The following is an 18,758-nucleotide window of genomic DNA, read 5'->3' as shown; positions in this document are numbered from 1 at the left end:
AATTTTGCCAATTATTTGAAACTGTCATCACACATTGTCAAGAAGTAGAATTTGATCATATAACTCCCATTCTTCGTAGTCTTCATTAGTTCCCTGTATATTGTTGATGATGTGATGCTCAAGTGTTTTTTATTGGATATACGGTATATAGAATATTAGAGGAAATTAAAAGATTGGAGTGGTCCTCGATTAGGATACTCGTAATCATTCCTGTCAATCTGGTGATATGATAAACTGCTTTGGGACCCTTGAAATTACTCTGACACAGTTATATTCTTAAGGAGATTTCCTTGTTTATGACATTGATAATGAAAGCTGATATTGTATACATGTAATTGATGCCATTTTACCAACAATTTGCTCGCTCTTATCTTTCCTGTAGCTGGCATTATTACAAGATGTGAAAAAAATGGTCTTACTGTGCATGTATCTTAGTACACGTTTTGTAAGATAACATTTTTAGCACATCGAGGCAATTGGTGAAAATGTTCGTGGAAACTTCTGGTACAGAGCACCATTTTTTTTTTCCAGTAAATATTTCATGTATCCATTTTGTATAATCATAAAGTAAATATCAATTCTCATTTTTTTTCCAGTAAATATTTCATGTATCCATTTTGTATAATCATAAAGTAAATATCAATTCTGAAGATTTGTATGCAGTGCTGTATAAAGAAAATTGAGATATAGCAACAGAATTGTTAGTGACATGCACTGCAGTATGTACCTCACAAAGTAATGTAATGGAAGAAAAGCTAAAAATGACCATTGCAAATGTTGCATTGTTGGTCAATACATTGTACAGTAAGAAACTTGAAGTGAAGTACTGTAGTATTATGAGTTACTGTGAAAGTGTATCTATGTTGGCATTGTTTTGTTTTCAGCTAAAATCAAGAGAAAGACTGGTCATGAAGAAAAAGTTATCAAATTTGAAAGTGGAATTGAGAGGGACAGACAATTTTGGACATTTCTGTAATCTCAATTTATTCAAGGCATTTTTTTTTTCCAGCCATCATGTGTCAAATGGTGAGCTGATGTTGGTTTATCTCTGATATTACATTTACAATGGTAAATGATTTTTTTTTTCTTGATAAACTAGGTAAACACTCAAAGTAATAAAGTGCATTCACATTGTGTTACATGTTGCAGTCGTTTTAGATTATGAGCACCTAACAATATTGGTGTCATTGACAGATTTTTTTAATGTTATTTTTTGTCGAGCCCACCGGAGGTGTGGGGAGACTAAGGGATCACCTGCGGCGTCTGCCCGTCCGTCGTCTGTCCGTAACGCTACAAAAACTTGAATAACTCTCTACTGAGGATTTCAATTTCAATCAAACTTGGAGGGAAGAGTGGTTATACAAAGTTACACATTTTACCAAACAGGAAGGGCACCTCAAGGTCAAAGGTCACAGGCAGAGGTCAATGAACTTTAGGGCCCAATGTTAAGTTTTTAGGGCGCGTTTTGTTTATTGCTCGTAACTTTTGATGTATCTGTCTGTTTGTGACCAAACTTAGATGGCAGATGTCCCTTGGGAAGTTGAAGGTTACCACAAGGTCAAAGGTCACAGACAGGGGTCAATGAACTTTTAGGGCCCAATGTTAAGTTTTTATGGCGCGTTTTGATTATGGCTCATAACTTTTGATCCTTTTGTCCGTTTGTAACCAAACTTGGAAGGTAGATGTCCCTTGGGGAGGTGAAGGTCATCACAAGGTCAACGGTCACAGACAGGGGTCAACGAACTTTTAGGGCCTAATGTTAAATTTTTAGGCCGCGTTTCGATTGTGGCTCATAACTTTTGATCCCTTTGTCCGTTTGTGACCAAACTTGGATGGTAGATGTCCCTTGGGGAGGTGAAGGTCATCACAAGGTCAAAGGTCACAGACAGGGGTCAACGAACTTTTAGGGCCCAATGTTAAGTTTTTAGGGCGCGTTTCGATTGTGGCTCATAACTTTTGATCCCTTTGTCCGTTTTTGACCAAACTTGGATGGTAGATGTCCCTTGGGGAGGTGAAGGTCATCACAAGGTCAAAGGTCACAGACGGGGTCAACGAACTTTTAGGGCCCAATGTTAAATTTTTAGGGCGCGTTTCGATTATGGGTCATAACTTTTGATCCATTTGTCCGTTCGTGACCACACTTGGATGGTAGATGTCCCTTGGGGAGGTGAAGGTCATCCCAAGGTCAAAGGTCACAGACGGGGTCAACGAACTTTTAGGGCCCAATGTTAAATTTTTAGGGCGCGTTTCGATTATGGGTCATAACTTTTGATCCATTTGTCCGTTCGTGACCACACTTGGATGGTAGATGTCCCTTGGGGAGGTGAAGGTCATCCCAAGGTCAAAGGTCACAGACAGTGGTCAACAAACTTTTGGGGCCCAATGTAAAGTTTTTAAGGCGCATTTCGATTGTGGCTCATAACTTTTGATCCCTAAGTCCGTTTGTGACCAAACTTGGACAGTAGATGTCCCTTGGGGAATTAAAGGTCATCAGAAGGTCAAAGGTCATAGGCAGGTCAATGAACTTTTGGAAGTTAGAAAAATATTAATTTCTTGTACGCGAATGGGCTAGACACAATTTGGCACTTGCCTTGTGTTGTTTATCTTTAATTTCTAATGTTATAATCCCAAAAGTCAAATGATGTCGAAAACTTTAGTGTTCGTTGATGAGAATTGATGTTTTTATGATCAATGTACCTTTTCCAAAATTTAGATTGTCAGTATTTCGATGTCACATTTTGGTAAGGAGAATGTCTTTGTATGACTTGCTTGTAACTTTCATGCAGCTTGGTTATAAGAATACCAGACAATGATGACCATTCTGCTAATACGTTGCAATCACCCATACTATAATCTTGATGTCACATGCTGTTTCATTCTAAATTGATTGCTGTACAAGCTGTGCTGTGGGCGCATGTGTCTTCATGCTGAAATTAATCATGCAATCCTCAGGAACCTACCAGTCTAACATGACTAAAGAGGGCAGGCTGAAAATGGAAATTAAAGTTTTTACAGAAAATTATATTTCTGGCAATATCAAATGTGTGGATGCTTTCATTATTTCTCAAAATTTCATGTTTGGAATGAAGAGATGTGTAGTAAGAAAGTGAGAGAGAGAAGGAGATGTGGCTGTATGTGTTAGTGTGTGTGCATGTGCATAGATGCCAGGTTCAAAAAAATTTTATGAGTGAGAGTTTTCATGACTCAGCATCTTGGCGCGTGCGCATGTGCGTGAGCGAGGGAGCGGAGTGACTGAGAGAGGGGAGGGTGTGGGAGGGGGTTGTCTGCCCTCCCATGGTAGGGAGCATTTTCAATTTTTAGCTCTTAATGGTGCAAGCTGCTGCATACTATTAGAATTGTTAACCACACTGGATATTTATCCCACACGAACGAACTTTTTGTTAGTAATAACATTTTGAAAATTCCGGAGTTATTTTATTATTCCCGAGTTATGTTAAAATTCCCGAGTTATTTAAATACAACGTTGGCCTGTTTATGTTTCAATTTTCAACTGGCCAATTACCAGACGTATTTTCCCAAATGTTTACAAGAAATTATACAGTTCATGATTATCCATCTCGTCAACGTTACGCATATCACCTTCCACGTACCCGAACAATTTTCGCGAAAAAAACCATTATGTTCGCTGGGCCCAAATATTGGAACGAACTCCCTATGGAACTTGTAAGTTGTACCACTGTAACCTCATTCAAACGAAAACTGAAGCAATATCTTCTTAGCAGCTACATTGTACGGCATGCATAGTGTATATTTCTTGTTGCTCTTTATGACCGTGGTCATGAACGGACGTGTTTTTGCGTGAGCTCCTCTTTTATGCTTGCTACTTCGCCTAGTCACCAATTTTGCACATCATTCTCCGTGTAACTTTTTTCCTTATGAGTATCATTATAGTCATCTACGTGTACATATCTCTGATTTGATCAATTCATGATCCTGGACATCGGATTTTACTCATTTTTGTAACACAAGTTGAATTAATGCTCTGCGGATACCATGCCGACTCGCGGACAGAATACAAAACTTCAAGCGGAAAACCCGGCGCCCCAGTGCCTGACGAGCACCGTACGCGAGGAATTACACAAAGCCATCGAAGACGACGAAACTATTAATAAACTGGTGAGTGCCATCAAAGAAGCAGTAATTTCTGAACTAACACCAATCATAACTGATAAAGTGGCTGAATCTTTTAACGCAACTCTCGAACATGAATTAAAGCTACGTGACGACCGAATTGCTGTTCTCGAAAACAAACTTAAATCAGTGAGCCAACAAAATGAGGAAGCAGAACAATATTCTAGGAGAAATTGCATAATTTTTCATGGAATACCCGAGACAGAAGGAGAAAATACTGATGAAACTATTATAAAGCTATGCAGGGAAAAGATGAATCTACAAGTTGATTGTAAAGATCTTGATAGGAGCCACAGACTAGGACGCCGAAATGGCGGAAAACCCAGGGGGATCATAGCTAAATTTGCGACCTACAACTCTCGTGATAGAATCTACCGGGCAAGGAAAGTGCTCCGGAATAGCCAAGGGACCCCTGTTTTCATTCATGAAAGCCTCACCAAAACGAGAAGTGAGCTTTTCTGGGCAGTCAAATCATCAGAAGCTGTAAAGGTCGCTTGGACCCAAGATGGCCGAATCTATGCACTGCTTAAACAGGGGGAGAGAAGGGTCGCCATTAAGAGCAAAGACGACCTCAGGAACCTAATGGGAAATTCCTAAGGCTGTGCAAGTCCGTTAAAGTTGAAATGAGAACGCAACTTGTCATTGATTCTGAGATGGAGCTCACTAAGCGATTCCCTTTTCACGTCATTGTCTATATATTGCAGCCTATCTTGGGTTATTGTTGGCATGGAAAGTCATCGTTAATTACGGTTCTTGATCATCCACTGGGCCCTGCCGGTGAACCTTTTTCACATTTTTGTCCAGCCCAGGAGCTATTACTTGCTCAGTCAACCATGTTCGCTCGTCAGTCCATGTATGGCTTGGATGCTAACAGCGGTGCACTCGAGTGGATCGCACCCCCCCCCCCTCATTCCGGTGTCACGGTCGATCCTTCGACGTGTTGTTCTCGTCCATTGAGCTCTGCCAGTGGAACCTTCTTCACATTATGTTCAAGCAAAAGCTATTACCCACTTTTAGTCAAGGGCATCAAGGATTTTGTGTGCGTGTGTGTGGAGGACGCCAGATTACGCGGAACCCTTGGATGCCAGCGAGATGCCGCTTTTTGTGACCACGTGATCATAAACGCGCGGACTTTCGCTTGTCAGCCTACTCCCCATATGGTTTAACATACAGCAGTGCACTCGCCTGGATTGGAACCCCTCCCCCCCCCCCCCCCCTGCTGAGTACACGAAAACCTGGCCACTAAATGTTATATCATACTATCATCTGTTCGGCAAGGAAATGCCTTCTCTTTATCCTCGGCGCTGTTGCATTTCCAACCTTAATTTACTTTGCCAAAACTCATCGCAGATATCTTAATCTACTTCTCCAGTGTACTTAATTGTGCAATTATGATACTCAATGCTCTAAATGCAATATCAACATTTTACATAACTCTAAATGTAATTATTGGCGAACGTAGTATTTTTTTTTACAGAGCAAAGGTAAAAAAAGTGACTGTTATAATTTTTACCCCTTCAATAGGATTTTTTTTCTCCTTTTTAATCACTTGAATTGCTTAAAGTTTTTCGTTGTTGTTGTTCTAATTTGATTTTCGTTACATAGACGAAGCTTGATTCTGCCGAATGCAGATCTGTCATTTACGTTAAAGATAATTCATATTGTATTTTTTTTTCTTTTTTTTGCAATTAGAAGTCTGAAATTGTTACTGCCTGGGAAGAAATAAGGCTACATTGCTGGGCACTACAACAGTTATCCCAGCATTCATTCTTACAATTTATTCCTCGTATCAGCTTGATAATATATATTTGTATACTTTAGTTAACAGTAGGTTTTTCTGTACGTGAATGTATGCGTGTGTAAATTGCAATGCTTCTTCCTCTACTCAGTCATGGTTGTGTGTAAACTGTGTTTCAGATGCCCTGCCATTTAACCATATTTCCGATGATAATGAATTCTCTCTATCTTTACGCAGCTTTTTTCACTTGTCTACTGAGATTGATATCAGCAAAATACAGTCATTAAAGATTAACCCTTTTACTATTAATTCCGTACATCATATAGACAATAATGAAACTGCTGACGCACAGAACTATTTCGAAAATAATTGTGAATATATGTTTATTGAAGACTTTCATACAAAATATGCAAATAAGTGTTCGGATTTTTCCCTTTTCCATATAAACGCAAGAAGCCTTCAGAAAAATTTTGATTCTTTTAACACACTTTTATCCTCCCTTGATTTTAATTTCAGTGTTATAGCAGTTTCTGAAACATGGTTTAACACAAAAGTGAATTTAGGTTTGTATGATATTGATAATTATTCTTTTGTTCATATTTGTAGACCAGCTGGAAAGGTTGGCGGTGGTGTAGCTCTTTATGTAAGAAATGAATATCAGTTTGTATTACGAACCGACTTATCATGTATATCAAACAATTATGAAATGCTCTTTATAGAAGTTAGCCTTAATGACAAATCTATTGTTGTTGCATGTATTTATCGTCCACCAAACACTGACATATCAGATTTTACTTCCAGAATTAACGATATTTTTGAAATACTGGAAAATGAAAAGAAAGAAATCTATCTCCTGGGCGACTTCAATATCGACTTACTAAATTCTGGTTCCCATCACAAAACAAATGAATTCTTAGACAAAATGTATTCTTTTCATTTTTTTCCAATGATCACAAAACCAACTCGCATCTCAGCAAATAGAGCCTCTTTAATTGACAACATATATTCTAACACCCCTGAAAAAAATTTTTACAGCGGAATCATCTATGATGACCTTTCTGATCACTTTCCAGTATTTGGCATAGTAAAAAACAGAACAAGTATTAAACATAACATTTCAAAGAAAAAAGAAGTACGTAAAAGAATTATTAATGATACAAACCTTTTGTCATTTCGTGAGAAACTAAAAAATGTCGATTGGTCAAATGTAAAAGAATGTATAAATGTTGACGAGTGTTATAACACATTTTTTGAAAAATTTTATGATATATATGATGATTGTTTTCCTTTTAAGATTATTCATGTGAATAAGGTGGATAAGTGTAAGAAACCTTGGATTACTAAAGGTATTCTTAAGTCTATAAATCGTAAAAGCAGATTATATAAAGCAAGTTTAAAGAATCCAGACACAAAACATAAGACTGCTTATAAAGATTATAAAAACAAACTTACAAACACCATTCGTTATTCTAAATATAGATATTATAATGAATTGTTCTCGTCTGTAAAAGGTGATTTAAAGAAAACATGGTGTCATATAAATAGTATCTTAGGCAAGAAAAAACACAATTTAATGCCAAACAATATGTATTTTGATAATTGTAAGTTTTCCTCAAAGCAAGACATTGTGAATCAATTTAACTCTTATTTTATTAATGTTGGCCAAAAGTTGTCAAAATCGGTATGCAGCCCATCACATTCATTCCAAGAGTTTGTTTCATGTGAGAACGCTGAATCATTTTTTGTTAAACCCACCACTATTTATGAATTGTTAAAATTGTCTTCTTTTATAAAAGTTTCAAAGGCAAGTGGGCCTGATGATATATCCCCTCGTGTTGTCAAGGATTGTATACATTACATAGTTGACCCCTTATGCGATATTTTTAATAAATCTTTAAGCACTGGCTTTGTACCCGAAAAATTAAAGACAGCGAAGATTGTACCTTTGCATAAAAAAGATGATCCAAAATATATTGATAATTATAGACCTGTTGCTCTTCTTTCAATTTTTTCTAAACTTCTAGAAAGACTTATGTATGACAGGCTCTATGAGTTCCTTACTAAAAATAATATATTAATTTCTGAGCAATTCGGTTTTCGTAAAAATTATTCTACTTCACTCAGTGTTATTTGTTTTACTGACTACATTCTTCAAGAAATTGACAAAGGTAATTATTGCTGTGGTGTATTTATGGATCTCTCAAAGGCGTTCGACACCATCGACCACCACATCCTGCTAACGAAACTACATCTCTACGGAATAAGAGGTTTACCTCTGCAATGGTTTGGTAGTTATCTATCAAATAGACGGCAGTATGTGGTGGTCGATGGTGTCGAATCCACTCAATTAGATGTAACTCTTGGCGTACCGCAAGGTTCTGTACTTGGGCCCCTTTTATTCCTTGTATATGTAAATGACATAATCAATTGTTCAAAAATTTTGAGATTTTCACTTTTTGCAGATGATACTGTGGTATTTTACTCTCATGAAAATGTTACTTCACTTGTACTGACATTGAATAAAGAACTTTGTATGTTAAATGAGTGGTTTAAATGTAATAAATTGTTTTTGAATTTTAAGAAAACAAAGTATGTTTTTTTCCATTCCAAAAGAAAGAAAATACCACAAAATCTTTCTCCAATACAAATAGAAAGTGCTGTTATAGATAGAACTGAATCAATAAATTTTTTAGGTATTTTAATCCATGAGTCTCTCGATTGGAAGTGTCACATTACAAACATCACCGCTAAAATATCGAGAAGTATAGGAATTCTATCTAAACTTAAATCTTTTTTACCAAGAAAAATATTGCTTTCTATTTACAATGCTTTAATATTACCTCACCTTAACTATTGCAGTGAAATTTGGGGCAAGACATACAAAGTTCATATTGACAAACTGTTCAGATTACAAAAACGTGCGGTACGGCTTGTAACAAAAAGTGATTTTCGAAGTCCGAGTCTACCTCTTTTCATTAAAAATAAAATCATTCCTATATTTGAACTTGTGCAACTTAATGTATTGGTATTCATGTTTAAGTATCATAAAGGGATACTCCCTTCCATTTTTCAAAACATGTTTAGAACAAATTCGTCATTCCATGCATACTCAACCCGTTCTAAAGATAATCTTCGAGTTCCAAGTTGTCGCTTAACAACAAGGTCTCATTCTATTCGATTCACAGGGGCGCATGAATGGAATTTAATTTCTTCTGATCTTAAATCCAGTACTACACTTACTCGTTTCAGAACCCTATTCAAACGTATTACATTTAAAAAACTATCATCCTTGACTGAGTAGACTTCACTAGCTGTACTTTTTCTTCTTTCTTTATCTTCGTTTCTTCACCCTCTTACCAATCTCTTGCATTGCATTTTTTACTGAGTGTATGCTTGCGTATGTCTATGTGTATATTGTAACGCAATTCTGTATTTTCTAATTTACTACTTATGACAGAAATTTCGATATATGCTTAATTGCATTTTTGTTATTGATTGTTTGATTGCTGCAAAGGGGCCCCATAACAAGCACTAGTTGCTTACAAGGGGTCCCGGCCTTTGAATGTTATGTCTTTTATAATGTGCACTTTTTTATGTTGTATCATACAGTTGCCGAATAAATCGAAATTGAAATTGAATTGAAATGTTACCTCTTGTCTATCCCACCTTAGTCCGACGGGATCCTAACCATGAACACTATTTTTGATCAGTCTGCCTGTTGCGCTCTTCATGCACCTATTGTTCCACTCGGTTATCGAAATTCTCGCGCGTGACAGCTGTCGGTTACTATGGTCACACGCAATGCTTGGTTTTAGGACCCATGCTGGAATGTTACTCCTGAGCTTTCGGTATTGTTTACATTCACGACAAATCTCATTATTCTACCTTCTACTTATGTATTTATGTCATACAGTTACGCCATCTTCTACACTCTGCAACACACCCCTTGAATCTCTGCAGTTGTTGTTTACCAATGTCCTTACTAAGTAGGTTATACTGCTGCAACATTGTGACCTTTCTGTATTTTTATTTATTGACAAATGTTTAATTTGATTTCTTGTTTTGTTTGTTTTAATCGGCTTTCCCAGTTATATTTGGTCTTATAAAAAAACATCCGTATTTTAAACTTCCCCTAATCTGATTACTCACGGGACCTGCGGCTGTACAAGCTAATGCTTTTACGCAGGCCCCATCATATTTTCTTCGCATCATGACCACAGTTTAATTCGCATGCATACAGACCTTGTGTTTATACCAAATCAAACTTCTGTACATTCCGATGAAGTGTCATCTAAATTATGTTTTGTATAATTTTCGTATTTATATACTTTATTGTGATACATGTGAGAAAATATGAAAATAAATTGAAATGAAATGAAAATGAAATACTTAAGTGACTATTTTTTACTATTTTGAGACACAAAAGGGAAATATGCCTTCAATTGCAGCTCTCAGTTTAATCCTTTAAGCTATGCCCCCGATGCGTGAGAAAAATGGGTGCCATGCGTGAGATTGTGAGACAGATCCTAAATGCTTGAGTCTCACTCACAATGCGTGAGACATGGTAGCTCTGCATGTGTGTGTGCAATAACTGCATGCATGAATGCAAATGAATGCAAAAGATTGAAAAAAGAGAGAGAGGTACAGGTATGAAAAAAGAGGGTGACAGCAGAAGAGTGTATGACAGTGATGAGGAAATACAAGAAAATTATACTTGGTATCTTAGTGTCATTTATAACGATATGTATCATACACTTCAAGATTACTACACATGTACATTAATTTCTGAACATTAACATGCTTCAGAGGTCAGACAAAATTTACATTACCCCCGTTCCCACTAACAAAGGAACTAAAATAGTTTGCAAAAGTGTCCCAGCAAGTGAAAATGTTCTTTTATAGTATACAATGTATGTGCATTTAAGTCCATACACTTTTTGTTGCAACACTGTATGCACCATATTTCCTTCACAGCTTAAAAAGTTATCTAATACACAGGCATTTGCCCTAGTGTACAATTTTGATCTCAAGATGGCGCTAAGCGTAAATATGAAATACTAATGCATGATAACCCAGAATTATGCACTATTTCGACCTGACAAGTTTGTGTGATTGTTAATCAAAACAAATCTCTATATTTGTGCAAAATCTTATTAAGTTGCCACGTACATGATGGTCACAGAAAACCAAAAATTAGAGCACTTTTCCATGTATGCATCTCGGCCAATTGTGCAGAAAATACTCCACCATAAGCAGTTAAGATTTAAGAGCAGTTAAGAGACAAGATTTAAAAAATGGAAGGGTAAAAAAAAATGCCACATGCAGAAAAGTGAAGTCTTTTTATTTGTGAAATATCTATAGATTAAAGGCAACAATACTGTTTTTTTTTTAAACTTTGATTTGTTGTTATGCAATGTAATTATATTCAACGGTCTTTGCGATCATGCATTTTTTTTATGCCTCCGCCAAGAAGTGACGGAGGCATTATGTTTTCGGGTTGTCCGTCCGTAATGATTTTTGTGGACAGGGTAACTATCAAAACCTTTTGAGGTATCCTAATGAAACTTGGCATGTATGTGTATTAGGGGGTGAAGTTGTGCCTATCAACTTTTGGGTACACATGCTCAAGGTCAAAGGTCAAAAGGTCAAGGTCAAATACACAAAATTTCACTATTTCCATCATATCTATGCAATGCCTGAAGATATTTTCTTTAAACTTAGTAGATACATGTATTACCCGACTAAGATTCTCTAGTGAAAGTTTGGGTCATGAGGTGAAAGGTGAAAGGTCAAGTACAAATATCAACACTTCACCTTTTTTCTCTGTACCTTTGAAATTCAAGGTATCTTCATGGAGCATAGTATAATATACATATACTGAGTGGCAGTTATTATCTAGATAATTTAGTGTTCATGGGGTCAAAGGTCAGGGGTCAAAATTTTACTATTTCCCTCATCAGGGGCGGATCCAGGAATTCCGTAAAGAGGGGCGCGTGCGCCGGTTGCAGTCCTCCCTGCATCCACCACTGCTCATGTTTATGCAATGCCAGCAGGATTATTATGCTTTTTTTTTGCACTTGGTGTAAGCATGTATAACCTTATAGAGATTCTCTGGAAAGTTTTGTCTTCTTTTGTATTTGCCTCAAAGGTCAAAAGGTCAAAGATCAAGTGAAAGTGCTGAACTAAGTTTTTCCTCCATATCTTGGAAGTGGCTCAAGTTATCTTGAAACGTACATATTTATGCATGTTCTGCCTGACGCGGTGGTTACCTTATGAATTTTAGGGTCAAAGGCCAGATGAAAATGGTAACAATTTACTTTTCAAATTGCACTTTTTATGCCTCCGCCACAAAGTGGTGCCGGAGGCATTATGTTTTCGGGTTGTCGATCCGTCCGTCCGTACGTCCGTACGTCCAACCGCTTTCGTTTACGCGATAACTTGAGTAATATTAACTGGAATTTTACCAAACTTGGTCCAAGTATAAAGTATGATAGGACAATTACTTCAATAGATTTTTGGTGAAATCGGCCAAAGGTCAAGGGTCAAGGTCAAATCATGAAACCATCCGTTTACGCGATAACTCAAGACTGGATTGAGCAAATTTCACCAAACTTTGTCGGAGGATGATGTATGATGGGACAATAAATTTAAAAGTTTTTTAGCGAAATCGGACGGAGGTCAAAGGTCAAAGATCAAGGTCAAATTAAAACTTATCTGTTTACGTGATAACTCAAAACTGGATGAAGCAGCTTTCACCAAACTTGGTCCAAGGATGATGTATGATGGGGCAATTAGTTGAGTATATTTCAGTGACATTGGCAAAAGGTCAAAGGTCAAAAGGTCAAGGTCAAATGCTAAAAAAATTTCCCCATATCTATGCAATGCCCAAATGTATTTTCTTGAAACTTGGTGTAGACATGTACCACTGCGTAAAGATTCTCCAGAGAGAGTTTCATGTCATAAGGTCAAAGGTCAAGGGGTCAAAGGTTGGGTGAAAAATTGTTATACACTTTTTCTCACACATGGTTCAATGTGTCTTCATGAAACTTGGTACATACACATGTACTAACTGGCAGGGATTATTTAGGGAATTTAGGGGTCATGGGTCAGTAGTCAGGGGGTCAAAGGTCAAGGTCAACTCCTCAAAATTTTACTATTTCCCTCATATACTATAAAGTATATATGCTTGCATTATTAGTTTTAAAACTTAATCATACATGCGTTACCTAATGGAGATTCTCTGGGAAATTTCCAGCCAGAAGGTCAAAGCTCAAAGGTTAAGGGTCAAAGGCCAGGTTTCAATGCCCCCTCACAAAAAAAAAAAATCTATTTTGTACTGTAATTACACTTTCTTCATACCTTGGAAATTACTCAATGCATAAACTTATACATGTAAAAGGGTCCGTCAGAAGTCAAGTAAAAATTCTCAATTCCCCCAAATATGTGTACCTGCACTCTTAGACAATTATAGTAAACCCAGTTCAAGGAAAGTGAACATTCAAGATATTTCTGACACACCTGTCATTTCAATATTTTGTCAATTATGTGAAACTGTCATCACACATTGTGAAGACATTGTACTATTTACACCTATTGGGAGAATAATTATGCATTATGGCGGAGGCATCAGTCGCCAAAGCGACATTTCTAGTTCTCCATACCTTGAAAATTACTCAATGCATAAACGTATGAATGGGTCAAAGTCAAGTTAACGTCCTTAAGTCCCAAATACATGCTCTCCTATAATATTCATTATCATCATTTCCAATTAAACCTACAATTGTAGGTCAAGGAAGGTGAACATTCAACACATTTTTGTGACAAACTTGTCATTTTTATATTTTGCCAATTTTTTGAAAAAGTAATCACATATTGTCCACATGCACTATCTAGACCTATTAGGAGAATCGTGCATTATGACGGAGGCATACCAGTCGCCATAGCAACATTTCTAGTTTTATTTGTAGAAAACAACATTTTTGTTTTGAGAATTTTGAGATTTCCAAAGAGGTTGATGGTCTGCGTCTAGAACGGAGGCAAAAACTGATGCATGAGTCAAAGGACATGATTCTTGGCTCCTTGACATAGAAATCGATGACCCGAGAAGGACTGGGCGGGACGTAAATATTAGTGAAGTCGTCTTTTGACACCCTCCAAACTTGCGCTTTTCACGAGGACAAAGACGATTTTTCTTCTTTTTTCTTTTTGTTTTGGATAAAGGGGTTTCTTTTATGTCTGCTTTTTCAATCAGTACTAGAGCCGTAGGCAAGTAAACATCTTTACTTTTAATTCCCACGTTGAAAATAGAATGGAGCAGCCTAGCAGTGTAAACTTTCGTACTGACACTATACTTTTAACCATATAAAGCCCAAGGGGGGGGGGGGGGGCACATTGTGCCCCCCTACCAGATTTTCATTTGCCACTCCTTCGCCCTTTATCCGATTTCAACCAAATTTGGTGACTTTTCCTAAACTCTTATTGCAAAAATTTTGGTATATAGTTTAGCTATATTTGATGTCGAAGGTTGCCATGGCAACCGTAAACTGACAACCATGTCAGTCAGATTTTGCATCTTTTTTCTGTTCCCATTACAGTGTATGAAATGGCTGTTTCTTGGTTGAAATTTGTTGAAGGAGCAAAATTTGAAGCAATTATGGTCCTGGAAAGTTTTTCTTATTATTTCCTTTGTTTTTATGTGACAAAATCATAAAACAATAGATATAATAAATCGAGATAATTGAAAACAGTTATATTTTCTAAAGATTGCCCTTCTATTTTGTGTTATTTTGATTCCTTCACCAACGTTATGCCTCTAATATCATTAGTTTATCATATTATCAATTTGCAATCTCAAAATTCCACTATTTATATACAAATAAGAAATGTCATAACTATGCATGTACCCATCCCAAACATTTCATCTCAGGTCTCATAATGTATTTCTTTGTGTTGATATGAATAGCGCCCCCATGTGGTGACCTTGAGAAATTTCAACCCTAACAAATGATAAGATTCCACTTGCTTATCATTTGTGGCAGATATGAAAATGACTGGTCCACAATAAGACATATATAATGGGGATAAAGAAATTATACAGAAAAGTCATGTTTTTAGCATATTTCTTATGTATTTTTTTATATTTTGGTAAGTAGCGCCCTCCATGGGTGACCTTGAGAAAATTAAAATGTACGGTCATGTAGAGTATGACTTACTCTACCCATGTGCCAAATATGACGATGATACATCAAATAATAAAAAAGTTATATAGGGGGCACAATGTGCCCCCCCCTTGGGCCTGCGAGGGGTCAAAATAGCTTGCATGGGCTTAATAGGGTTAAAGGTGTTTACCAAGAGACCCTAACTACCGTCTTTGCAATAATGGACTTTGGGATTGATGAACAGCCCTATTCAGTATACCATTATCAATGCCATTTTGAATGATCATCATATGTTGAATTTTGCAGACTGTTTATTAAGATTCTTTATATCAAATTATTTAGCGATTTCTTGCGTCAGGAAACTGTCGGATTTTTCTTGTTCCTTGAATTCTTTTATTAATGTTAAAGGTGCAGTGGCAAAGCTAGGTACGTCACACCCATACTGAGCATGCTCACAGTGACGAAAAATTGCAAATGTATAACTCATTATTATAATAGCGTGTCTTTTCCACCTGCATGCGAGGAGAAACATCAGATGGGAACGCGCTGCACTCCATATCCTAAACTGGTTATCGTAATAACGAGTATTAACACATTAAGATGATAAGAAGAATAGGAATTAGAGCAGTAATGCTAATCATAACAATGACAGTAACAATAATAATGATGATCACAATAATTATGATAACAATAATGATATTAGAAACAATGACAACAATGTATAGTTTACTATTAAACCTAATGTCACGTATAATGTAGATATCAGATGTTGATAATGTTAACAAAGGGCATGTACAGACGTGCTGTGGATTATACACACAAACAAAGAAAGTAAACACTTTTTCAAGGTCATCTTTCTCATAGACTATCTGGCTAAAATAGTGCTTTATGTACCATGTTAAAGATATTTAAATTAGCTATCAATCTAGCAAATTAATGAAAAGTTAAAGGGATTGTACAATATTGGTGGAGATGAGAATAGGGCTTTCAACTTTTTGCGAGATACCAGGAAAACACTGTTGATATAGTACATAGCATACCATTTTAAGAGGAATTCAAAGTTTATTTGCTGAAAATCGGGTTTGGAATAACTGAAACATCCAAAAAGAAAGTAAAACAATGCGATCGTAATAAAGTGTGGGTCCCACACTTCATTAGAGTCGCTCTTTTTTGATATCTCAGCCATTTCAAAAAGAATTTTCATCAAATAAAAGTTGAATTCCACATAGAATTACATGATCTTACATATTTCATAAGAGGTTTGTCATTATCTCACCAAAAAATTTTAGAAACCTGAAATTAGGTCTCAACCAGAACTGTTCGATCCCTTTAACTTTACGCATGAGTGACCACGTTCGTTTTTCTCTTCCAAAGGCACAAATGAAAAATCATAAAATGGACAGGTTAATATTCAAGCGTAATTGCTCTTCCATGGAATAATGAGAACAAAAGACAAATTCAACACAATAGAAATGCAAATGGAATCTGCACAAATCAACCCATGATCTCTTTAATGTCTCTATAACCCTCCAAAGATAAAAAAGATAAAAAGTAATGGAGGAAAATCTTCTGTCAAATCCGCAGTCAAAAGACATAAGAGAAACAAATGTGGTAACAAAGAAACTTAATTTTGAAACGTTTTTTCAAAATTGAGAAATTTTGAAATAATATTTGGTTTTTGAATTTCTCTCATGCATTACTAAATTCTTTAATTAAAAGGTAAAATGAAGAAATTCTGTCGATTTTTTTACCTTTGCGGCTTACTCTTTATGTCATTTAAAGTTTGAATTGATGGAAAATGCATATGTTCAGCTTTCAGTTTCCCCACTATGTTTAATTCTGTTTTGAATATATCATAAAGGAAAACAAATGAACGAAAACTGATTTCTGCTGTTTAATTCGTGTCTCTCATTGTGTTAAACTGGTCTTCTGTTATCATTGCTATCTTGGAGGGCATTTGCAAATGAATTTCAATACATCCAATTCTGCAATTTTTTACTTTTCTGCCTTGGAGGTCACTCATGCGTAAAATGTCCCTTTGTATACTCCTACTAGGTTGATAGCCGATTAGATAATTTTTGGTATGGTATATGACACATTGATTTTGAGCAAAATCTTCTATGAAAAAATATTAACTGGTAAAAGTGTTTACTTTTTTTGCTGAGTGTAGATATCACATGCATCACTTGCATCACAAATCTGTACTTTGCGAAATATGGACAAAGGCAAAGCATTTTGCTTGCGTCTGTCAAATGTCTTTTGTCAAAGCATTCAAAGGGGAGACAGGAGCTTCAACAAACACACTGTATCAAAAACACTTCCCTCCGCACCTAATGAATAAAGCAAGTGACAAAAATTTTTCTTATGAAAAAAAAAAATAATGACAATAAAGTTAATGGACTTATACTGACTTTTTAGTACGATGTTTATGAGTGATGAAATGATCGTTGCAGCTCATTTTACAAAAAGCCTTAGATCTCAAGTATAAAATGGATAAATGGAGGGAGCGCCCCTGATCGTTCACTTCTTAAAACAGTTGCGAACATTTTCTTTGGGGGGGGGGGGTTGGGAAAAATTGTGTCTAAAGTGCACTCCCGTTGCAACGAACACGGTTGAAAAACCTTCTGGTCCCAAAATTATCGCCATTAAAGTCTATGGTACAATTCACTTATAACGAACACGGTCATATTGATTTTTTTGTTATAACGATTGAAGTTTTTTCCGAGCGCCACTGACAAAGATAAACAAAAGAAATGTGCTTCGTAATAACGAAATGAGGATCACTTTCGAAAATACGTAGTGGCTGGAGCAAGCATTCTTAGCGTCTCTGCGCGAGGAACGCGTCACATCACTGTATGCTGGCTTGGTGTGTCACGCCCAGTTTCCGAGGGGAACTTGCGTTATTGTAATACAATAATCTGAAATTGAATAACTACATTGTATTTGTTTTAATGTTCACATAGCTTTTCAGTGTGCGACGAGTACCCATCAAACAGAATTATGATTTATGCGTGGCTCCCTTGTTTTCGTTATATTGTTCGGTTACAACGAAATTTCGTTATAATGAAAGAAAACTGCCAGTCCCTAGCATTTCGTTATAACGGGAGTGCACTGTAGGCCCTATACAGCGTGTCCCAGAAAAAAACGAAACCGAGTTTCAATGCAATTCTTTGCGATCATAATCATATATTTGCTTAATGAGATGTGCATGAATGGAAAGGTATACATCTCTTCTTTCATTTGATGCACAACTCATTGTTCATAATTCATGCATGACTGAGTTAGAACAATAGACAGTAATGCTACTAAATTTTCAGTTGCACGAGCAAGTGGCAAACTTTCAATGAGTTTTTCAGGCTGTTTCGGCAATCATTTGCAAAAAAATAAAATCATAGCCTTAATATCCATTCTTTTCCTTTTATATGACATCTCATGCGTAAAAAATGATCTACGCCTGCTCGAGAAAACTTCATTTGAAAATAATGTTATATGCTTCCATTTTACCCAGAAAGATGGATAATAAATAAGGAGCCAGTTAGCTTTCCCAGCACTTTCCTGACTTGGCAGATAACAATGGCCTTCATGCTTCAATGAATTTACACAATCATGGAGGGTGGGGGTAAAAGGGAATGTTACAGACAGTTTGGAATAGGGTCGTAAATTAGCACATGATCGTGAGCTTGCCTGACCATAAAACAAACCACAGAGCA

General features: G+C 36.4%; 1 protein-coding gene across 1 annotated transcript in view; it reads left to right on the top strand.

Moving 5' to 3' along the window:
• The first annotated feature begins 4,014 nt into the window (after positions 1 to 4,014).
• LOC140244034 (uncharacterized) overlaps positions 4,015 to 18,758 on the top strand; it is a 36,959-nt gene continuing 22,215 nt past the window's right edge. The window contains exon 1 of the mRNA XM_072323685.1: positions 4,015 to 4,137. Coding sequence (XP_072179786.1) covers positions 4,015 to 4,137 — 123 coding nt within the window. The remainder of the gene's footprint in view (positions 4,138 to 18,758) is intronic.

This window comes from Diadema setosum, chromosome 20 (genome assembly GCF_964275005.1).
Source record: "Diadema setosum chromosome 20, eeDiaSeto1, whole genome shotgun sequence".
Taxonomy (NCBI): Eukaryota; Metazoa; Echinodermata; class Echinoidea; order Diadematoida; family Diadematidae; genus Diadema; species Diadema setosum.
Note: the sequence above shows the minus strand (reverse complement) of the source record. Positions and strands in the feature narration are given on the sequence as shown.